This window comes from Poecilia mexicana, unplaced genomic scaffold, assembly GCF_051168715.1.
Source record: "Poecilia mexicana isolate PSO_F unplaced genomic scaffold, ASM5116871v1 scaffold_23, whole genome shotgun sequence".
In the NCBI taxonomy this organism is placed as follows: domain Eukaryota; kingdom Metazoa; phylum Chordata; class Actinopteri; order Cyprinodontiformes; family Poeciliidae; genus Poecilia; species Poecilia mexicana.
In genome coordinates this window covers 705719-730609 of record NW_028263392.1, presented here as the reverse complement: position 1 = coordinate 730609, position 24891 = coordinate 705719, and the positions used below count along the sequence as shown (strand labels likewise).

General features: G+C 39.7%; 2 protein-coding genes and 1 long non-coding RNA gene across 3 annotated transcripts; all 3 read right to left on the bottom strand.

The window, feature by feature from the left end:
* Positions 1-2833: 2833 nt before the first annotated feature.
* LOC148152453 (uncharacterized) lies at positions 2834-3578 on the bottom strand. The gene is made up of 2 exons (XR_015762086.1): positions 3137-3578; positions 2834-3033 (listed from the first exon to the last, which is right to left on the bottom strand). It is a non-coding gene; the product is annotated as an uncharacterized LOC148152453 (long non-coding RNA).
* A 2385-nt stretch (positions 3579-5963) lies between these two features.
* On the bottom strand, positions 5964-10484 carry asb13a.1 (ankyrin repeat and SOCS box containing 13a, tandem duplicate 1). Its single transcript, XM_088003046.1, has 6 exons — positions 8314-10484; positions 7487-7674; positions 7253-7409; positions 7050-7184; positions 6563-6754; positions 5964-6459 (listed from the first exon to the last, which is right to left on the bottom strand). The coding sequence occupies exons 1-6, from the start codon at positions 8354-8356 to the stop codon at positions 6329-6331; spliced, it is 846 nt and encodes a 281-aa protein (XP_087859172.1). The 5' UTR covers positions 8357-10484; the 3' UTR covers positions 5964-6328.
* Positions 10485-10605: 121 nt separating this feature from the next.
* gdi2 (GDP dissociation inhibitor 2) lies at positions 10606-24789 on the bottom strand. Its single transcript, XM_088003045.1, has 10 exons — positions 24632-24789; positions 19349-19456; positions 19099-19198; positions 17337-17471; positions 17056-17254; positions 16844-16975; positions 14945-15044; positions 13745-13916; positions 13432-13631; positions 10606-11713 (listed from the first exon to the last, which is right to left on the bottom strand). The coding sequence occupies exons 1-10, from the start codon at positions 24674-24676 to the stop codon at positions 11561-11563; spliced, it is 1344 nt and encodes a 447-aa protein (XP_087859171.1). The 5' UTR covers positions 24677-24789; the 3' UTR covers positions 10606-11560.
* Between the last annotated feature and the right edge of the window lie 102 nt (positions 24790-24891).

Genomic DNA, 24891 nt, shown 5'->3' with positions numbered 1-24891 from the left:
CTTGTACTTAAACTCGATGATCTCAAGAAGGAATTTGTTTCCTTCCAACTAGACATTGAGAACATTCTTGGAAACATTCAGTCTTTTAATGTTGTGAATATACAAGATAGAATTCGTCCAGCAGACGATCAGAAGTTTACCGGACAGCATTCTAACTTAGCAGGAGAATGGAAACAAACTTCTTTGGACTCAGTATTATCTGATGGGGAATGTGTGCCTCCTACTCGAGAAAACCAGGAACAAAATTATTTTTTAGAGTCAGAGGATGAGGCAAGTGATAAGGAGTTGGAAGACAGCTCTTTAGAAGAAACGACAACTGAAGATGACTTAGTAGGTTTAAACAACACAACTGTGAAAGAGTCAGATTCTCAAGACCGCCAAAGGCTAAGAAAAAACGAGAAACAAGTTGATACTTCAGAGTCAGAGGACGAGACAAGTGACGAAGAGTCAGAAGACAGTACTTTGGAAGACACAACGTCTGAAGATGACTTAACAGAATCATACAGCACAGCTATAAATGAGTCATTTCCTCAAGCCCTCCAAAGGGAGAGAGAAAACAAGAAACAAGAGAAGATTTCAGAGTCGGAAGATGAAACAAGTGATGAAGAGTTAGAAGACACAACATCTGAAGATGACTCAACAGATGTATGCAACACACCTGTGAAAGAGTCAGACCCTCAAGACCTCCAAGGGCTGAGAGGAAACAAGAAACAAGATTTTTCAGAGTCAGTGGACAAAGCAAGTGATAAAGAGTTACAAGACAGGACAACGGAAAACACAACGTCTGAAGATAACTTAACAGAATCATACAATGCAACTGTGAAAGACTCAGACCCTCAAAACCTGCAAGGGCAGAGAGAAAATGAGAAGCAATTAGATTTTTCAGAGTCAGTGGACAAAACATGCGATAAAGACATGGAAGATAGAACTCTGGAAAACACAACATCTCAAGATAATTCAATAGATTCACGCAACCCAACTGTGAAAGAGTCAGACCCTCAAGACCTCCAAGGGCTGAGAGAAAACGGGAAACAAGAAGATTTTTCAGAGTCAGAGGACAAGATGTGTGATAAAGAGATAAAAGATAGGACTTTGGAAAACACATCTGAAGATAACTTAACAAATTCATACAACACAGCTGTGAAAAAGTCAGACTGTCCAGACCTTTCAACCCTGAGAGGAAATGAGAAACAGGAGGATTTTTCAGAGTCAGTTGACAAGATACATGATAAAGAGTTAGAAGACAGGACTTTGGAAGACACAAGATTTGAAGATGACTTAACAGATTCACACAACACAACTGTTAAAGAGTCAGACTCTCCAGACCTCCAAAGGCTGGAAAAGAAAGGGAAACAGGAGGACTTCGCAAAAGCAGAGGACAAGACAAGTGACAAAGAGATAGAGGAAAGTCCTTTGGAAGACATGACATTTGAAGACAACTTAACAGATTCACAAGACACAAGTTTGAAAGAATCAGACTGTTTAGACTCCCAAAGGCTAAGAGACAAGCATCAAGAATCCACTTCAGAAGAGAAGAACACATGTGAAGACCGAGACCATTCAGAACTGTGACATGACAGAGACAGACAGGTGGAGGGGAGCGCATGTACAAACTAGAACCAAGCCAGGGAAAACAATCTGGAGAAAGGCTGGATCTTGAGGTATGTTGTTGATGATGATGTATTTCACAGGTCTCCCTTTTAAATTAAACATATGAGTCTCAAAATAGTTCCCTGTATTGTAACTGCACATTATTTTTAGCAGTATGTCATTCAATGCTTCTTGCATAGTAATTACCACAGCAGCATCCATGCATATATGTGGGTTTTCTCCAGGTGCTCTGGTTTGCCTACATAATCCAAAAATATTGATACCATATTTGCTATGGTGTCAAATAGAACACATTACACTCAAAATAAAGCGTACATTATAAATAACACTTGTACATCACTATCAGTTAAAGGAGATATTAAATAAATAAGGACACATTAAGCAACATTATAAAATTTTGATGTACACATATCAAAACTATACGAAAGAGGAACGTAGGACCACTGAAAAAAAATCTGACTTTAATCTCAGAATTCTGAGGAAAAAGTCAGAATTAAGATTAAAGTCAGAATTCATATTTTTTTCAGTGGCTTTAATCCTCTTCTGTAAAAATAAGAACTGTTGAGGAAATGACAACAAATGAATGACGTATACAGAACAAATGAGTTCATCCAGGTATACTTTGAATTGATGGCGTACACTGGTCCAGGGTTCTGTTTCTGGTCTGTATCCTTTCTGCATTATTTTTTTTCTGACTACTTGAGTTCTCTGTAGGTGATTCCTCTTGCTCATGTAGAGAAAAGAAAACTTTCCAAACTTCATATTTCAATGATGACATTCCTCATAACATCAACTTAAGTGGCAGTTGCAGTTTGAAAGTAAAAATGGGCTTTCATGTTTTCTTGGCTGTGCTAAGTTTTTCTAGTTCCACTCTGTAAATTAAAAATGATAAATAATAGAGCAGTCTCTTTCAGGACAAAGCATATCCTCCTTAGTCTTCATAATCACGTGATTATCCTTCTGCAACCATCATTTAAATAAAGAGAGCAAACATCTTTGCTACTTCTTCATATTGAGATGAAGTGTTTTGTATAGATTAAGTACTTAAAACCAAGTACATACCACGAAGTAATGTTTAAAACTGATGTAATCATCTAAAATTTGGATTGTTTAACAATTGTTTCTAGAGTGAGATTATGCTACTAATATAAATTTTACATTTATATTAAGTTTCTTTCCTCAAACATATTTAACAAGAATCCCAATAAATGTCCATGACACATTTGGACAGAATACAGTTATTTAAGACACTTTGTTTTTAAGACTTTCAGTGGATAGGAGAGATTCCATCCTATCCACTGAACTGGAGGTAGTCGTAGATGCGTCGGGAGATGTTCAGCTGGTCCATAACCTCTGAGGCTTTGGTACCCAGCATCCTCCTCAAAACAATCCTGCAGAGCTGCTGAAGGTTCAGAGGATTACCTGTCAGGAAGAAGACGTCTCTGTTAATCCACTTTTTAGTTTTTCAGCAGACTGTACCCAATCAGGCCAGCTGGTGCTTCTGACAGAATTCAGCTGAAATTACTTTCATAAAACTGGAGGCAGGCGTAAGAGGGAGAGGCCGGCGTCGTGTAGTCGAGTGGCTTCTTTCCAAGACTGTCACTGGCGTACACATTGGCTCCAAATTCCACCAGTTGGATCATGTCCACCATGTGGGCTCGAGCAGCGTGGTGCAAAGAGGTCTCATGAAAATTCACTGAATTTACATTGGCACCTGCACAAAGAATGAAAACCAACCTATTCAAATCCTAGAATCAATGAGCTCAACGCTATTTACAGCCATGAAAAAATATTAATACTATGTTCAATGTTGTGTTCATAAATGGAGGTGACTTTTGTTTTGAGAATGTTGCAACGACTGATGCAGTTTTTAACATAATGTAACTTGCCTTTATTTGAGGGTGAATAAAAGATGTGCACTGAATTATTTTAGTGGCACACTTAGGTGTTTTATGCAGAAAAGAGACAAAAACAATTTATTTTACATTCACTTTACAATATCAATGAATTTGTTTTTTAGGAGTGAAAAATCCTGGTTAGCAGAACAAAGAAGCTGCAGTTGGATTCTAGTCCACTCAGGCTAAGTAGCAAAAATTACAACACACACATTATTTTTAATATGATTTTGCATGTGAATTAGCATTTCAATAAAGATGAAGATCAACCTGTTTCATACCAACAAAAGGATAAGATTATGAACAAGAACAGATGTTTTTGGGAATTATGCCATTAATAAGATGCAGTTTGTGTGAACAATGAAAACAAAACACAATAAAGCAGTTTTCAATAAGCTGACAGCCAACCACTGTCAGGTTAAAGAACCTGACCTGCTGATTTGGAAGTTTTTTGTTTGAAAAGTTGCTAAGTTAGCATCAGTGTGGTGATTTACTGTTATTGGCTCACATGCAGACGGGTCTGTCAGTCAGCCCTCCCTCACAGCATTTATCATCTGCATAAGCTATTATATTTACATTTTAATGATTTAATGACATTTAATAAATTGACTGTCAATTTAAAATTATTTAGACATTCAATTAAACATTTTAATTTAGTCTCCATAGAACAAAACTCAGTTTCATATTTTTTCACAACTTCCCTGTATCATGTCTGCTCTACCGCTTTTCCTTTGTGTGCTAATAATCTCTAACAAACTTCATCATACACAGGATGTCCATATTTAATAATTATTAACTTCTGAAGGTAGTTGGTTGCACGGAATGTTATCTAGGGGTATCAGAGTAAAGGGGCTCAATGTTAAACTAAATGCTACTTTTTTATTTTATTTACAAAAATTTAATACAATATATTACATTGAAGTTTGTGATTGCAGCTGATGCATGCATCTGTTGCAAGGTGCTGGATGTTGGTTAACAACCTGCTTTCAGCAGCTCCTTGACACACTCCACGTGACCTTTAGCACTTGCTATGTGAAGCGGAGGACCAAAGTGGACGTCAAAAGCTTCCAGCTTGGCGCCGCTGGTTATCATCAGCCTCACCACCTCAGCATTACCTGGGAGGAGACTGGAACGTTACTGAATGAACACTTTAGTTTCCCCATTCTGTTCCCAGAGGACGCACTCTGGATGCAGGCCTCATGGAGCGGCGATGCAGTCAGCGCCGTGAGCGATGGGTTCACCGTGGCGCCGTACTCCAAGAGCAGCCGGGCACACTCCAGGCTGCCAGCAGCACAGGCGTTACAGAGAGGCGTGCTGCCATGGATGGTCCGGATGTCTACCTGGAACAGCCACACACACACCAGGCGCCGTCTCAACACCACCTCTGCATCTTTTCCTACTTGGTGCTGCTGAACCTGAACTGAACCTGAACAAAGAATTATGTGGGGTGTTTACATCTTAACACACTGCCCAGCTCCTGGCTCTGTCTGTGCTGTTAAAGTTTATGTGTTCCCGGCTGGCCGGTACCTTAGTGATTAGAACCAGAGCTAACCACTAATCATGCAGGTTCAGCCCGGTGAGGAGCTTTCTCGCTCTCCTCGAAGTCACGCATCACGCTGGTTTAATATTATTTTATTATTTTTTTAGTATTATTTTTCTGGTTACACAATGCATCAAGCCGTATCAAATGCTGTCCTCTTAGTCAGCCAGAGTTAATGCGCACGGCGGCATGAAGATCAGAAAAACTCATCACATAAACTCGAGCAACCAAAACATTTTCTGTGACGGTTATTAAAAACTCAACAGACACAAAATGGAAGAGCCACTAAAGCCACATTAGCAGCATTACATTAAATCTTCTGTTTTTTGCGCATCTCTGTGCGCAGTGCAGCGGATTTAAGTTACTCATCATGCAGGGCTGGTCCAAAGCTGAATGAGACAGAATTTGACTTTGGGGCCCCTCTTGCTGCTAAAAACATCAACACAACTAACAGCTTCTGTGTTAGATTTAATGAAAGCTGGGAGAGGAGTTTAATTGGCCAACCTAAAAAGCAAAGTTATAATTGCAGTTTACTAATTTGTAAACAGCTCAAACTCATAGCAGTTTAATCTTTTTTTTAAGGTTTTATCAGCTCCAGCAGCCTTTATTTGATAGTTAGCTGACAGGAAAGTGGGTAATGAGAGAAGGGGAAGACATGCAGCAAAGGCCACCAGGAAAGGAATCGAACCTGCAACGACTGAGGCCTCCATATGTGGACTGTGTTTAACCCCTGCACCACCACAGCACACAGTAGCAGTTTAATCTTAATCTTACCTGACCTTAATATATCCTGTGTTTTATTTTGGTCATTACTGTTACACTTAAAGTTTATATGTGTGTGATATGCGTGTCCTTAGACTTCACAGTCATGTGATTATCCTTCTGCAGCCATCATTTAAATAAAGAGAACAAACATCTTGTCATTGCTACTTCTTTATATTGAGATGAAGTGTTTTGTATAGATTAAGTACTTAAAATTAAGTGCATACCACAGGGTAATATTTAAAAATGATCTAATCAGAAAGTATTTACGTCACATTTCTAAGTTCCTAGAAACTCCCACCCACACAATTAATACATTTCAATAACATTTGGATTGCTTAAAAAAGGGTTTCTAGAGTGAGATTATGCTACTAATATAAATTTTACATTTATATTAAGTTTCTTTCCTCAAACATATTTAACAAGAATCCCAATAAGTGTCCATGACACATTTGGACAGAATACAGTTATTTAAGACACTTTGTTTTTAAGACTTTCAGTGGATAGGAGAGATTCCATCCTATCCACTGAACTGGAGGTAGTCGTAGATGCGTCGGGAGATGTTCAGCTGGTCCATAACCTCTGAGGCTTTGGTACCCAGCATCCTCCTCAAAACAATCCTGCAAAGCTGCTGAAGGTTCAGAGGATTACCTGTCAGGAAGAAGACGTCTCTGTTAATCCACTTTTTAGTTTTTCAGCAGACTGTACCCAATCAGGCCAGCTGGTGCTTCTGACAGAATTCAGCTGAAATTACTTTCATAAAACTGGAGGCAGGCGTAAGAGGGAGAGGCCGGCGTCGTGTAGTCGAGTGGCTTCTTTCCAAGACTGTCACTAGCGTACACATTGGCTCCAAATTCCACCAACAGCTCGATCATGTCCACCATATGGGCTCGAGCAGCGTGGTGCAAAGAGGTCTCATGAAAATTCACTGAATTTACATTGGCACCTGCACAAAGAATGAAAACCAACCTATTCAAATCCTAGAATCAATGAGCTCAACGCTATTTACAGCCATGAAAAAATATTAATACTATGTTCAATGTTGTGTTCATAAATGGAGGTGACTTTTGTTTTGAGAATGTTGCAACGACTGATGCAGTTTTTAACATAATGTAACTTGCCTTTATTTGAGGGTGAATAAAAGATGTGCACTGAATTATTTTAGTGGCACACTTAGGTGTTTTATGCAGAAAAGAGACAAAAACAATTCATTTTACATTCGCTGGACGTTAGTAAACAACCTGCTTTCAGCAGCTCCTTGACACACTCCACGTGACCTTTAGCACTTGCTATGTGAAGCGGAGGACCAAAGTGGACGTCGAAAGCTTCCAGCTTGGCGCCGCTGGTTATCATCAGCCTCACCACCTCAGCATTACCTGGGAGGAGACTGGAACGTTACTGAATGAACACTTTAGTTTCCCCATTCTGTTCCCGGAGGACGCACCCTGGATGCAGGCCTCATGGAGCGGCGATGCAGTCAGCGCCGTGAGCGATGGGTTCACCGTGGCGCCGTACTCCAAGAGCAGCCGGGCACACTCCAGGCTGCCAGCAGCACAGGCGTTACAGAGAGGCGTGCTGCCATGGATGGTCCGGATGTCTACCTGGAACAGCCACACACACATCAGGCGCCGTATCAACACCACCTCTGCATCTTTTGCGCTGCTGAACCTGAACTCACCTGAGCTCCGGCCTCCAGCAGGAGGCGGGCACAGTTGGGACGGGCCTGAATGCAGGCTTCGTGGAGTGGTGTGATGTTATCCACTGTCACCATGTTGACAGAGGCCCCACTCTCTATGAGCTGCTTCAGCTGGAGGGCCCGGCCCTGGGACGCTGCTTCATGCAACGCCGTACGGTCTGCCCAGGAACCTGACACACACCAGCAGAGTAACACACAGGACTACCTGACAGTACGCTGGACACAAATAGTACCACAGATAGAGCTGGCCATTTATCATTAACTGTGAGACACTTCTCATTCATCTTAAAAATCTTGATTTATTGTTGTCATGATAAATCCTAATTGTGATATCAAAAAGAAAAAACTATTGTCAGGATTGTTATTTAATTATCTCCACTGTTTGATCAATGAGAATATCAATATCAAATTTAAAAAATAAGATTCAATGCAGTTACTGTGTACAGTTAAGTGATATAAATCACATTAAGTAGCTGGAGTCATAAAGAAACACATCACACCTGGATAAGTTTTTCAAAAACAGGATCTGACAGCTGTCAACTCAGCACTATTTCGTATGACTGTGGACCGTGGAATAAAATATACATTGAAAATAATTTTTATTGGTCTCATGTAGCACATTTTCTGACAAACTAAATTTTGTTTTGAGAGAGATATTCAAACCCATGGAAAATAAAACATTTTTACTGCGTTTGTATAGGTACAGATTTGTGATACTTTAACATGACTTGCTCTGTCCGCTTTTAGCCTGTATGAACCGCACCACTGCTAAACATGCCGCAATTTTCCGCTCACAGAGTTGGGCTCACCAATGTCGCAAAGAAACGAGCGACGCGCCGCAGTCACCTCCATGACGATCCGGATGGTAAATCAATCCGACCCGAACTCACACAGTAACGTTTTGGGAAAGACGGTCCAGCAGGGGTGTGTGGGAAGTGTAGTCCGCAGGCAGTTACTGTCTAGCTAGCACCTAGGTGCTAGCTAGACAGTAACTATCTACTCCGCAATGGTCCTAGAAAATTACCTAGGTAGTTTTCTAGGACCATTGCTGTCCACTGTATAAAAACAGGGCCCCGTTTCCGAAAGCAGGGTCAACAAGCTCCGAGTAGAAGGCAGATACTCTGTGATACTCCAGGTTTTTGGTTTCAGATCATCAACTAAGTAACTCAGTTCTGAATCAAGTTATACCCGAGTTAAGCTGGAGCGCGAGAAACCGTCATCATTGGGACGGAAATAACGCGATTATCATGGCAACGGGGAAAAAATGTTCATTCGTCGCTAATGGAATTAGAAATTTGAACATAACTAAGCTATTTGTGCTTGATACCAATAACAGATAAAAATAATATCTTTGATCGAGAACACCTGCCGGGGATTGAACCCTAGTGTCCTGTCCGACAAGTAGACATGCACCACTCTGAAGGGGAAGAACATTCACTCTCCTCAACGGCGCCCCCTGCTGTAAACCATCAGTGGTGCTACAGTAACAGTCCTGACAGATTGGCATCAGTTGGCATTAAGACGAAGTACTAAAGGAGAAAAAAAAACAAAAAAAACAGTACCGGTCGAAAACATAATCCAGAAATTAGTGATGGGTCCAGCAACACCGACGGGTCGCCGCATTTATCAAGCCCCATAGACCAACACTTGTGTCGGTGCGCGTATTGGTTTCAGCAAGTCACGTGACCAATACAGGAACTGTTTCGAAATGACGCTGGATGCCAAACTGTGTTAATAAAGAAGCGAATCTGTCAAAAGCATTAGCCAAACAAATTCTTGATCTTTTACAGCGTCAACTATGGAGCAGCTTCAAAGGAAAGGTTTCCACAGTGTGGGACCATTTTGATCTTATACTGGAAAATAAATTTTTCATTTTTGAAAACAAATTTCAAACAAATTTTTGAAAATAAATTTATTTATTCTTGTCAGTTTCTACTTGATCTTTCTGAACCCAAATTCAGCTGAAACTGACTTTTAGTTTACTTTAATATTATGTTCTGCAGGTTAAGTGTCGCATTTGTTTAACTAAGCTGTCTTATTTAAATAAACCCACCTTTTCAACGCTGAGGCATCGGCCAGGCATGAGACCTGAAGTCTCAGATACACCTAGATAAACTCAGATATACAGCCATTCTACAAATTACTCAGTTGCTTTTAATAAATTATTCCATATACAGTGAACCCTCACTATAACGCGGTTCACGTTTCACGGTATCGCTGCTTCGCAGATATTTTTTTCCACAGTGTTCTTCGTCCTAATTGACCATATGATTGGTAAAAACAGTCTCCGCGCTACCCGAGTGCCAATAATGTTACGGTGTAAAATACAGATTGGCCACTCAGGAGATGGAAACAAACTTTCAATGTCTCCTGAAAAAAAAAAAAAAAACTGGCCAGAGGCAGCGCAAAACCCGACCGGAGGCTCGTTTGATGAGATCCATCGCTCTGCCATAGATACAGCTGTGAATCTCGCAAAGCAGCTTGTAGGAGACGCTTTAATGACATGACTGCGGATCACATTAAGGCCCGATTGATGCACACGCACATCCGCTGACCTGAAAACAGGTTTTGTTCTTTGGTTTCAATGTATTTATTTATGCTGTGTAATAACTGTAAAAATGAAGGTAACTATGTAGAGGAATATAATTATACTAATAGTTAAAAGTCATGTTGTTGGTTGATTCATATTAAGATATGTTTTGACTGAAAAGAAATGTACTGGGTCAATCTGACCTAGAAGTCAGAAAGGAACTCATTTCATGAGTAGAGCACCTTTAAATTCCTCTATAACTGATCAGTTAGCTACTTTTTGGATTAATGATTGGATAGCAAAAGATTTGCATGCATGTCTCTGTGTGTACATGTACAGTAATTTTGGCTTAGTTACTGCGGAGTATGTTCCGCTTCCAGCAAATCACCGTTTGTGAGTCTGTATGCTCCAGTTAACAATTGATCAAATGCTAAACTAGTTGACGATTATTTCAATAACCAACTCATCACCATTAATCAGGTAAATCGTATCAGTCCTAGTTGGAACACTTGATATTAATCCTCCTGCGTGTTAGAACACTTGGAAAAAAAAAAAACTCTTAAACTATATATTTCCATAAAAATGAACAAATACAAGTCATTTGATTTATTCTTTTTACTTTGCAGTACAGAAATCATTTGAGCCCAGGCCAAGTGATTTTCTTTTACAGTTGTTGAAAACAGAGACGAGGCTCTCATCAGTTCAATACTGCAGCAGTATACATTTGGTCCTTCTTAAGTAATTACAGTGAACCATATTTGCCATCTGCCATCAATGTTTGGATCGTTTTACCAGGCACAGATCCAAATGTCTGCTGCTTTCTAGGAACTCCAGCTGTTGGTAGTTTCAGGTAGTTTTCCCTTGAGTACGGTCATCAGTGTGACTTTGTTTACAGTAAAGCATACCTTCTTGGCAGTGTGTCAGAGGTGAGACCCCTTCTGTCACAGGTCTTTATTTGCTGAAATTACGACACCCTGCAAAGAACAGAGTTGCTCACAAGATTTAATACAAAAAGGACAAAGCCACCTCTTTCAGTCAGACATGGAAAACAAACACCTGCAAAAACAACATGGTGTTGGAGATATTGTACATCTTTTAGAACCTGAATAATGACAACAAAAAAAAACTTGGACCCCACCCACCCTAAACCCCGGAATTTGTTGTTTTTTTAAAGATACTGATCAATTTTTTTTTTTTGATTTAGGGTCTTTGGATTATGCTTCATCTAAACATGATGACTCACAATAGTATAAAGTACTGACTAATAGGCATAAACTGTATTTAGTGCAACATCCACCTGAATGAGATCTGAAAAAGCAATGCTCCCTTTCTGAACCCTATCCAACAACACTATTTCATATTTTTCTATAGATCATAAACTTCCACAGAGGGCAAACCATTTACCTGGATATCTGGTTAGCCCACCCATGAATACATATTTCTGTAGTTTATCTATTTCTTTTGTTTTTTTAAGAATTCCGTAATTGCCATTTTTGATAATCTGGAGTACTGTGGATGTGTTGCCTCTACTCTGCGGCGTCGCCAAAGATGTCCTGCTTTTTGCGCTCCATTTCAGCAAAGTCAAAGTCTGAACCAGTCATTCGCTTGTAGATGTCCTTGATGTCAGCACAGGTGGTCTCGAAGTGAGTCGTGGCATCATAAGAGCGGGAGATGAAGATCTGGGAGGGACAAAAGGATCAGACGATAAATATTTCTGACTGAGCTCAGAGGGGTTATGAGAATAAAATGCCTTAATGCAATAAACTAAATCTACAATAACACAGATGGTTTGTTTCAAGAAATTTGAATGTCTAATTCACACTTGAACATATTCTATATATATTTTAAGTTATTGCGATAAACGATAATATTGTTGTTTTGAGTCCATTTTCAATTAAAATAATGGTAATGGCATAATAATGCAAGGATACATTCCCAGAATTCAATAAACTTTAAATTCTAATAAACATTTAACACTGGAACTGGAAGACATTATTATCCAAAATAAATAAAACAACAGAAATAAATAAAATGAATTAGGGAATCTCTCAAAACAAAATTGTCCTTAGAAAAAAGGTCTAGTTAAAACCAAAGTACCAGACTGAAGACTTTAGTCATCCAGTTTTTGGTAGAAAAAAAATAAATAAATCATGCAAATAGAAATCAAGTTTCTTTTAATTTTCCACACAATTAATAGATTTAATGTTTATTGCAGCAGGCCTACTGACAGGTATTTCTAGAAAACCACATTTCAGAATGTGTGTAGGGAAACAGTAACACTCGCTGGAGGTCATTTAGGTTCTGCCACAAAAAAAGCAATGAGGAAAACCACAGCCAGGAGATCAGAACAATGTTTTCAAAGACTGTCTGGAAATGTAGTGGTAGATTTATGACCAATAAGATTGAGCTGATTGAGCAGCCAACCCACAGGGGGACCCAGACGTTTCTTTTCTTTTGTGGTAATCTTGTCTATGATGCAAGTTCTGTATTTTGAAGGTGATGAGCAGAATGGTGTCTGATTAAAATGCAACAAGCCACATCACTTACTCAGCTTCCACGAGCTCATCGCAAATGTTCAAAAGCACCAAAGCTAAAGTAGACAAAAACTGGATACAAACACGCACTTCTACTCTGTTACAGACGTTCACGTGCTGAGTCAGGTGGGCTCGCATGCAAACAGAAAGCAAACAGAAAAACAATTACAACAACCTGCAAAACAGGCAAGGATATCGATGATTTTTAAAAAGTGCAGATTTTGTTTTAATGGTCGCAGCTTGTTCTCCTCCAAGTAGCAACAGGAGCAACTGTTATTATTGCTGTTAGAAAATAGGGGTTCATCGTTGCGGTTTTCTGGCCGTTCACAATATTTATAAATCCTGACTCATTTTGGCCTACACCGATTTGTTTCAGCAACAAATATAGCTAAAAATTGCAAAGTTGACAGCAGTAAGCAGACTATTATTGAACGCAGTCAGACCTTTGTGGTGGTAGAAAAGATCAGTGGATGAGATCGGTTTCAAATGCAAGTATCATCCATAGGTCATCAATCGCCCAAAATGAAAGAAATTGGGCAATCAATCTGCCCCCTCCCCACCCCCCAAAGCTATGTCCCTACTAGGGAAACACTGTTTGGAATACACTCTCATAAGGTGCAGTATGGATCTGTATGCTGGATCCATACTGCAACTGCAGACTTGTGGACTACAAAGCTGTAACAGACTAGTCCTGCTCTGGCTTCTGTTCAACCAAACAAAAGCCTCAACAGCTTTAACCTCTCCTACTTAAAACGATACCTTAATCTCATACCAACACAAACAGTGTTTTAATTGTCGTCCGTTTTTCCAGGACCAGAATGGGAAGCAGAGTCTTCAGCAGTAGATTCACCCACTGAGCCTACCTGGCTTTCAGTGCCCATGTCGGTGGGTTCATACAGATCACTGATGCTGACAAACTTCTGCTCGATGGGCTCCAGGAGGTCCATGGCCGGCTTAATTTCTTTCTCGGGTTCGTTCGTCTCCACTGTGGTGCTGGCGATTGCGATGTATTTACCCGCTGCGGCCACGTTGTGAGCAAAAGAGATCATACAAACATAGATGTCTGTAAAGAGAAAATTGGAAGTTAACGTTCGACAGTTTCACTGTGGAAATTAAATATTTCCTGCATTTCTGTTTTAATATAAGCAAGTCTTTCCTCTTCACATATGAGCTCACCGTGCTTCCTGTTAACCTGATTCTGTGGGATGATGATCTGGCAAGAGTTGATGTCACCAGTGTTGGCAATGGGATGACTCAGGATGCAGATGACTCTGATCACCTGGCCAACTTTCTTCACACGATCCATGACGTAGCTGGGGTCGCAGATCAGCTGTTTGCACCTTGCAATCTGGGAGGAACCAGTGGAGAGAAAATGAATAAAAACAGCAACTGGATTTTAGAAATAAAAATGTAGATAGTTAGTTTGAAAATATAAAATTTGTAGTGGTGCTTAATTTTATTCCAAGTTTTAAGCACTGACTGAACAATTACAGTCAGAATTATTGGATCCAAGACGTTTGAGCTGCACCCAGTTGTGGGTTTGACTGCTGCCAACAATTACCTGTAATGTTGTATTAATAATACTCAGCTAGCCAACAGAACAGGCCCATTTTCAGCATGACTGTCAGCATGTATCCAACATGCTGACAGTCCTGCACGTCTTTCAAGAAAGCATTACCATGATCAGAGACGCACTAATCAATTTTCATGTTTTTGTAAAACTGACAAGCAGACGCCATTTTTTTCCCTGCTATTGTTAGCAAAATAGCAAAAAACATAAGCAAAATATTTCTAATGTCTTGTTTAATTAAATTGTTTTGTTAATTGCAAGTGATGTCCACCATATATCTGAGTAAGTTTTTCTACAAATAAAATAAAGAGGAATTACTGAACATCTGCTTCATTCTCATTCCTCATGCTCTCAGGTAAGATGTTCAAAACACCAGTGTTACATTTAGTGTTGATTAAATTAATGAATACAAATATGCTTTATAAACAGTGCAGTTTTTTGTTTTTATTACATAAACCATTAAGCTGTTTAGTGTCTTGTGTAACTAAACAACTCTCCACACTCTACAATGAGACCAAGCAGCTGGTGATTCCAAATCATACATGAGTTAACTGATGTACTTAAGAAAACTTAAAGTTAATAATTCTGCATTAATATTCTCTTGGAAAAATTCCAGGAGAATGACAAACATGTTTGTTTTATGAAAAGAAAAGCAGAATGGGGAAAGATAAAAAGTAGAATTCCTAACTAAGGTCGTCATTTTTATATAATATAATTACTTTTATTCCATTTCTCTACCCAACAGTGTTTAAGCTGAAGTCTGGAAGCCAAGTTTGTACCATTTACTGTGAGTAAAAACTGCTCACCTCTCCCTCAGACTTGACTCCCACCACCTTCCCATTCTCCATCACGATCTCCTCTATGGGCTTGTTCAACATGTACGTCCCACCAAAGATGGCACTCAACCTGTGATGGAACCAAACAAGAAACACTGCAACACAAATTAAAGTTTCACAAAAGCCTTCAATGAAGTTCTGCCAGCAGGGCTAACTGAAAAAAATTGAGCTCTTCTTTTATTGCCTTAAGAAAGAAGCGTTCTTCTCTTCGTCAGTGTTACTTCATGCTAGTGAAGTAACACTGACATTACTTCATGATAGTCAGTGTTTCACAGACAATTAGGGCCCCGCCAACGAGACCAGCCCTTCAACTCCAATAAGGTGGCTATATGTGGTAATAGAAGGTAGTCATGGTTACAGATGCTACTATTGATTTTATTAGCCTAAGTAAAACCAGATCACGTCATGAGCCATTTCTGTCCCCATATGGTCGCTCATCTACTTTCACCTCTCAAACTTATAGTTTATAGCTGACTCACTGAACTAGGTGAGAAGATGTGTGCACCAAGCCACACTGCTTGCATGAGCTCATTGATAAAGACATGTACTTATACTCTGTGAGGTGCAGTCACACTCGGGTGGACACACACTCCAGCCAGTGGACAGCGAACCACAAGGACACCAGCAGTTTTTAGATGTGCTGAATTTCATTCCGATGGCAGAGTAGCAACTCTCCTACTCAGGAGCTCAGTCAGGTTTTATGTTAGTTTTCTTTTACCTCTCAGACTGAAAGTGCTGAAACAAAGATAGTCAACCAGAGTGCAACCAGTAGAGGTCTGAACAATAAAGTCATTCAAGTGACTGGTGTATCTTTGATGTTAGAGAAACATCTGCAGACCTCAGCTGATGCGCCGTATCACTGACTGTCATGGCAGCAGGCCTCTGATGAGGCTGTAGGAATTTAAATCAACAGAGGCCGATTGTTTTTGACGGGCATCACACAATGCCATTTGTTTCACAATTTCACACCCTATGTGACTGCATCAAGTTTCAAGAAGTCAAAACACACTTGCACTGGCAACAGCTGGTTCCATACAGACTTTATGAGGGCAAAGGCAGCTTAAAGAGGGGCGGGAATTACAGCTGTATGACAGAACTGTCTTATGATTGTTGTGCTACTTGGTACAAACAGGAAAGTTAGAGATGCACCAATCAATTGGCAGGAAATGGGAAATAATTTTCAGCTCTGATCTGAGATCAGCATTTCAGTGCTGAATACTGAAAATGTTTTTTTCCCCCTAGTTGGTCATTAAATGCATCAAAACTAAGAACTCCTGCCATTAAGGTATATAAATGAGACATACTGGTGTTTATGTAATTCCATCTTTACTATCAGATTCCATTCTACCTATGAGCTTGCAGCACACTAAGTTGTGTGTTATACGAGTTAAAAATTACTAATTAAAAACAAGTCAAAATCAAAATTGCTATGAAGACTTTAAGAAAAACCAGAAATTTATGTTGGCCAGAAAAAAAAGCATCTCTAGTTATGAATTGTGCTCTGCAGGAGGAAGCTCCCTCTGCTTTCACTCCTCTCCAATTATCTGGGATTGTTTCAGTAATGGAATGAACAGCTGATGTATAGCAGACTGCAAGCAGAGTGAACTTAACGCCCTAAGATTCATGCAGGCTGAAGGATTCAGATCAACTCATAGAAGGGATGACTGAAATAAAAGCCAACTCTTAGTAATATAAAATTCCATTTGCAATTTAAGAAAACAAAAAAAAACAAAAAAAAACGATTACAGTCAGAAATCAAATTTGGTATAATTTATACAGAATCTCAAACAGAAAACATCAACCCAACGTCACATTCTAAGTTGCAGTTTCCCTACACACACACAGTAGACCCCAGGAGAAGTGTGGTACCTGGCGAAGCCCTGCGGCAGCTCTCCCAGGCCGTACAGAGGGTAGAGGTACGGGCTCTTGCCGTATCTGGCCAGAGATTCGCTGTAAAGCTTTATTCTGTTTATCGTGTCCATGCAGGGTTGATCCAGGTACCTGAGGGAAGACGACGACACATTAAGCCTCCAGAACAGAGCATAGAAGACCAGAAAACATTAACCAGAGGCAGAACTGACTCGTCTGTGCGGTAGAGCGCCAGGGAGTGGCCGGTAAAGTCGATGACTTCCTGTCCCAGGCTGAACTTCTGGAAGATGGCCCTCATGGTGGTTTTTTTGGGATCCACGCCTTCCATGGTTTTAGGGTCGTTCTCGTCGAAGTTGGCAACAAAGACCAAGAACTTCCGGAAGCGTCGCTTCTCAAACAATCCCATCAGGCCTTTAGCAGAAGAGAACGAGCTGTGAGTGAAGGAGCTGATTTAATGAGAGCAGAGATCACATCCCAAACAGCCACTACTTACTGGATGCCAGGGCCTCAGTCTCAGTGGAGGGCACTTTGTAGATCTTCCCTCCCTTGTACACATAACTGCCTTCAATCACCTTGAAGTCCAGGTAGCGAGTCACCTGTGTGATCAGCAGCATGCGGACCAGCTGGCCTACAAACACAGCAACATTAACCTCATGACCTCACATCTGTTAACCTGACATTATGATAGCTGCTCTAAATCCTTACTCAACTTTTCTTTGGTAATACCAATAATTTGCTTACCGAGAGGAGAAAATATGCTAGCGGAATCCTACAAAACACAACATTTAAAGATTCTATTTCTTACATGTTTGGTGATGAATTAAAGCTGCATGTCGAACTCAATGTGAGCAGCTTAGGGCTGAAATGATTAATCGTGACGAATCGATTATTGAAATCATCGTAAGCTAAAAATCAGTTTATTGTTAACTGGAGTATACAGACTCACACATGGCATTAGCTGAAAGAAAAACCACAAAGATTTGTACAAACCAAAACTATACAAAATGTATAGTATTAAAAAATAGCAAACTGTCTACAAATCTTTTCTATCCAGAACTCCTATAGTGACGGTCTTAGCTTCACCTGATTCAAATGATGTAAAAAAAAAAAGAAAAGAACGTACAGACACCTATTGCTATCCAATTATTAATTGGTTAATTCAATAATAATCATCAGATCAGATATATTGCTGTTAACACACGTTGACGTTAGGATTTTTTAGCTGCATTTGCATCCCTTGCTACAAATGATCAAGAGTTCACTAAAGCAATGCTGTGTTGTTACATTTCAGGAAATAAAATAAAAACATTTTTCTTTATTTTCCACAGAGCCCCTTAGGGGACATGTAGAACATGTTTTCTTTTGCATTTAATTTGAATATGCTTACTGCGATGTCTGCTGGTCTATTTTGTACACAGTCACAAATGTCAAATGTATACACATTTAAAGAGTCTCAGTGTTTATTATTAACCTTTTGGTGCAAAAAACTGATTGAAAATCAATTTACCCACTGCATGTTTATGTCTGTAAGGTTGAGATGGAAATGGCCCATTAAACCATTCAGACCAACACAAAAGACACACAATCAAAACTGTCAGATAACTATTACCCTGTGATAATAACTCAGAAATAGTCCAAATAGTTTGGATGTATTTTTTATTTCTTTCCTTCTTATGGAAAGTTTCTGTTTATATCACAAGTTTGTGGTGCATTTCTATCCTAAAGTAAAAGATATAAAATTTCAGATGTATTAATGAGATATTAACACACATTGAAAAACCTTGCTTTATAAGCTTTATATTATAGCAGAAAGTATGATGGCCACTGTAGGAAAGGCTTACAGTATTCAATTATGCCACATGAACTGCTCAGGACATTATTCCTTCATGTCCCCTAGGGGACTCCATAATTTTCTTAATTATCAAATGAATATTTTTATGCATTTTTAATATTGTACAAAAGATATGATAGATTATTTTATTAGTCTCCCATAGGAGAAATATGTCTTGGAAGCAGGGGCAAAACTGAAATACAACAATAAAAGCTCATCCAAAAGGACAGTAACCAATAAAAATACATAAAAGCACGAATCTCAGATCGGCAATACAACCCCATAAACAAAAAGCCACTTAAGTGGTTAAATCTATAAAATGTGCCATTTTATTTTTTATCCAATTCATCGATTAATCATCAAAATTGATACAATACTCTATTGCTAAGACAATCGTTAGCTGCAGCCCCAGAATATTTGTTACCATTAGCCATGAGGAACTTTGGGACGAGGTCCACATTCCAGTCCCGTCCCTTTCCCATTGACTCTGGAGGGGTGCCAGGCAGGTGGAAGCGCTGGTAGAGCTGCAGGGAGGAAGCAGAACCCAATGAGACCCCCAGCTTGCAGGCCCGACTTCTGAAACCAACACCGTCTCCAACAATGCAGACACAAAGACAAAGCACCGTCTGTCTCAATACTGATGGGAGGTTGACACTGGTTTTAGGGCGACTTACATCTTCCAGCGGTGTGATAGAAGCGCTCTCAGCTCCGTAGTACGAGTTGCGGTCCATGTGAAGAACCTTCTTCCCCTTTACTGACATAATGCCTGATAAAATGCATTCCTGAAAAACAAAACAAAAAAAAAAAAAAACAAAAGCACACAATTAAAAGAGCAAAAGTCAAATGTCTTCATAAAGGTTTTATTCTAGTGCTTCAATAAAGCTCATAGAGGCTCCATAATGAAGAGAAGTATGCATGTTCCTTTATTCTGGAATTTATGCGATTATAGCAGCAGGTTTGCAGAACTAAGCGGGTGTAACATGCATCATGTGACCAGAGACTTAAAACAAGTTTCCTGCTGAGTGTGAGGTCACTTTCTACAACTTCTGGTATCATCATCACCACAGAAAGCAACAGGCTCTGCATGTTTCCTGTTTGTCAGGGAAAAGCTGCCCTGAAGGAAGGAGAGCGGCAAACACCTTTCTCGTGTAGAACGAGGAAATTTAAGGCTCAACTGAACAGCAGCAGAACAGAAGACGGGTCAATTTGTGGATTTAAATTTTTTAAAAACTGGTGGAAAAAAGCTGTAGCAACTTACGTTTGTCTCACAAACACACCGTCTGCGTTAGCTAAGATGTTACGGTTTCAAACCCTACAACCTCTGGTGACACTTTCAGCATTACAGCACAATGTTTAAAGCAGCAGTGCCCCTCCTGCACCTGTTGCTGCACAGTGAAGGTCTCCTGGCAAGTTGCAGCTTTGCTGAAAACTAGTCTGCTGCTCTGAAATAGCTTAGATCAAGAAAAACCGGCTTTCCTCTGCAGTGATCTGCAGCTGAAGCCGCCTGCCTCAAGAATAAAAACAAACACGGACAGAGTGCTCATCACAGTAAACGCCACACTGACACAGGAGAAACACACATAAAGTGTGCAAACATCAAAGCTAACAAAATTCACTGGAAGCACAAAGTCCATGTTCACATCTTAACCCATTTTAGCCATTAAGCCTTGAAGCATCCACTCATTTGATGTAAATGAAAATCAAACATGCCCAATATGTGGCCTGAATAAGACAAAAGCTTTCTAAGAAATGGACACTTGGAAACAATAAAAATTATGGACCACATACAGTATTTATTAGGACAGTGCAATGAAAGTACTGCTAAGCCCACTGGAACAAAATTATTTCTTCTTATTTTACTTTTTCTGCCCCAAAAATCCAAACGGGTGGCCTAAGCATATAAAAAATTTCAAACTTCACCCAAAATTGTCCTCAGCATGAAATCAAATGATTTTAATTAAATCAAAAGTGAGCATTGCCTAACTGCAGCCAATACTTTTTAGTGAATGGGCCTAAGTGTTTTCCTTCTACAGAATCATCAGATGGCTGGGAGGCCCAGACCCAGAGGAACGGCTTCATACACCATGTTGAGGTTAGCGTTGGTTCGTTAACCATTAACACTCCGACCAACCGGGACCACAAACTTAAACTTTACAGGGAAGACAGAGCCGAGTGCTGGGCAGTGTGTTGAGATGGAAAAGCCACACAAAATTCTTTGTAAACAAATATAAATCATTCTCACCACTCGTTCAACACGCACGTCTGAAAGCGCGACTACAAGTTATTCCTGCGGTTCACGTAGAGCTGCGCGACCAGAGCTAACACGGTGGGGTTTAAACTCCTACCTTGATCAAAAACTCTGGAAAGAATCTAATTCCTCACTGGGGGTTGATGCAAATATCCATACAGGTTAGCCTGTGTCCAGTTTCAGTGAAAGGCGGCACGCGCGATCTGCGCCAAGTTAAACTTAAGACATTCAGTTGCTGTAGCGCGCGAGGCAACGAGCAGAGGTGCCAGTGGTGTGATTGGTCCGGCTTTAAATGTATAAACTATCTTCTATAAACATGTCTTTTAGGAATAAATCTCCTCCACCAGTGAAACACTCAGAGCAACAGAGACGCTTACTATCGGCTTTAAAAAGAAAACAACAAAATAGCGATTTTTCTTTTTTTCTAAAAACATAAACAAGAAACACTTAGCCTGGCAGCGGCGCTAGTAAAGCATGGCGGGCCGCCAGGCCTATAATACACTAGGGGAAACTAGGGCTGTAGTGATACAATAATCTCACGATACGATACACGATATTCTGCTCACAATACAATATATATTGTGATATTCAGCAAACGATACAATTCAATACTTTTGCGATTTTCTTAAAGATTTTAGAGAGACAGAGTGATTTTGGTGACATTTTGTGACTGTTATAGACTTGGATTGAATTAATTTAACTGAAAACTGATTAAAAGCACCAACTACACAATACCTGGCTCTGGTTGGACATGGACACAGATTTAAAGTCGACAGCTGGTCAAAATGAATCAAAGAAGTTGGTGAGAAAACATGTTCCTTTTAATTGAAACAGTACAAACTGTAGCTTGCAGTAAATAAAGTGCACCAAGTAGCCTGCTCTGAATAGTTTGATACATTTTTAACCTTGACACTTAACATCTGAAGGAATCACTAAGCCTGAAGACCTAATCACTCTCCCGGTAAAGCAAGCAGTGAGTGAGCAAGGTGACAGTTGGATGTTACGATATTTGCGGATGAATATCGATTTTCTTCTACGAAAGAAAATATTGATATATATCGCAAAATCAATATTATTACATAGCCCTAGGGGAAACCCTGCATGACATGTAAATCCAACCACACGTTTGCATTTTCTGGCCATAATTTTAATTGTCACTTTTTCACTCAGTATTTTTCTTTGAACCCAGTATATTCAGGGGTGAAGAGCCACAGCTGAATGTGAAGAGCTAAAATCCACAAATCCTTGACACCTCCTCTCAAAGCACTTCGTATTGTAATTGTACTAACAATTTACCTTTATGCACATTAATACAAACAGTGGAGACCGTATTAGCACTTCCGCTGAAGATAATTTCTATGGTTTTCCTCATCTCCACTATTGGGGATACAGCCAACCATGGTCAAAAGAAAAAACACCCCTCCCAGATTGGCTGCTTTACAAACACCAATCAAATAATAAATATATAACAAATAATATATTTAACCAGTTGAATGGACTTCACTGCTGATTATTTCTGCACCTGAAGACCTTGGTGATCTAGATTAAAAGCCCAGGGAGAGTGGTGGTAAGGAAAAACTGAAAATACAGGTTAGATGCAGCTGATAATCACAATATCCTACAATGACATCACTATTGCAGAGTCTACTAATATTGCGCAGCTATATTATTTTACTTTAGCACCAAGTCAAAACTTGAATAACATTAAAAACAAAAGTGTTTGTTCTATATTATTCCATCCAAACTTAAAGATCATCTTCAACTAGCTGAGTGGATAAGGTAGGATTTAATTAATTAGATAAACATAAAACAATAAATTAATAAACTGCTTGGAAGACATTGTTCTGACTGGTCTAACCTGCAAAAAAAATTTAGACCACATTTTCAGTCGATGTTAATGATTATTATGGCTTTGGTTTATCCAGTCTTTGTCATTACTACTCATTTCTATTTATTTATAAATAAATAAATGCATAAAAACTAATACTTCCTACTATTGCTGGTCTATAAATGCCCCTTCTTTCCTGCATCTAGATGGAGTCTGAGCTCAGTGAAAACCAGTTCAAGGTAAGTGACATTAACATGTAGAAATCAGAGATCATCTCATAATTCCCACATTTTTATTTGGATCATCCAGGAAAGCTCTCTCTCTCCAACTGATGTTACACATCGCACAAGATGTGGTGCATGTTATTCTGCCCAGTAATTTAAACACTGAAACAAAACAGAAGTTAAGACACCCAGCTATATCAATAACACCTGTGACACCTTTGCATCCATAAGTTAGCTGTTTGACCCAAAAAGAGGAAGGTGGTAGATGTTGGTGAAATCACTGATTTGAATCAGGAACTGAAACCTATGAAGCTACAACCCCCTCCCTTCATACAAACAGTTTTAGTCTCTGTGTGTTTTGACTGATATTAAGCTCTTATTGAACCGGACTTTCAGAAAATGTGCAGTGATCTTTCAGTTCCAGTCCTGTTGAGACCACACCCAAGTGAGTTTCACACTCACATAAGTTCTATAAAAACACTTCAGTAGTAATGATTTTTTGTTTTTTCAGTGACACTAATGTGGAAGAGTATTTTTAAAAGTGTAGGTATATATAAAAAAAATCATATTAGCATTTCCTTTTACAATTAAGTTCAGCAGGTTGTGGAGAGTGCATGAGAAGTTATGTCGCTCCTCATATATAGCATAGAGCTGCTTATTGGCCTGCAATAAAGTCATCACGGGGTTTCATTGTATGCTTCAGCCATTAAAACTGCCTGTGAGTCAGGAGGCCTTCAGGACTCTAACGCTGTCCATAAAGTGGTGGAATGGTGAATGTGGTTTTGGAAATGCTATGAAAGACTTCCTTAGTGTTACAACAACATCATACTGGAATAGCTCAGGAAATCTCCCAACAATAACCGAGGCAGAGACTCTGTGCGCCTCCTAAAAGTGTCAAACTTAGAACACAGAAGGGTGTGCAGTTGAAGCACTTCACTTAAAGTACTAAAAGTGTAAAGAATGAGGGACTTCTGCAAAAGTTTATGATGATAAGTCTGTAAATCGACTTCAATTCGCTGCAATAGTTTTCGCGTCTTTTCCACAAATAGTCCGAGCGGAAACTTCATGAGTTTGAAAGGTTGCTTGGTGTTACGATTAATTTCATCTAGTGAGTCAGAAACTAGTCAGACTGACTAAAAAGTGGCACAGAATCAATAATTCTGTATTCAAACATGATCCAGAAAGATTCCAAAAGGAAGCGAAATCAAGGGAAATTAGTTTGCTCAAAGTGGCCTAACCAATGCTAGCGGACTTATCCGCCTTTTAATCTCGCCTTGGCAAAGGAAAGCTCAACTAAAGTAGCGCTCCACTTCAGATATTTGGTGAAGTTTATATTTAAAATATCGTCAGAGGAAATATATGCTGAATAAATACTAACTAGCTGAAAGGTTAACTACTCCTCTAATGCAAGTTTAGCGATACTGGATTAATCTTTCCATTGACAGCACATAGCATGATGCTAAGTGTTCGCCTTAGCTGCTCGGTTTCGGGTTTCCATTACTTTACATTACACCGCCGCTCCCCTTAGCGGCTAAGCTAACTACTTAGCTAATTGGGCCTAGTTATCTCGAAGCCAAGCTGTCAGCCACCAACTGCGCTAGTAACAGGTTGCAAATCAAGCCTGCGCTCTGTTCCACGTCATATCCCGCTTTCTCACCGTAAGCCCGGTGCCCAGGACGATAACGTCGTACTCTTCATTCATTTTGCAACGCTTTTCGTCTTCTGCTCCTAGCTATCGGGAAATAAGAAAATGGAGATCTGTAAAGACTGGAAACGAAAAGGGGCTGCAGCTCAGCGTCAGGCGCGTGACGCAGGGGGCGGGGCTTCCGAGCTTGTCAATCTTTAGTGGAGAGTCGCAGAATGTGATTGGCCTCTTCAAGTGCACCTGTATCCATCCCTGGGAGAAATATACCAAGT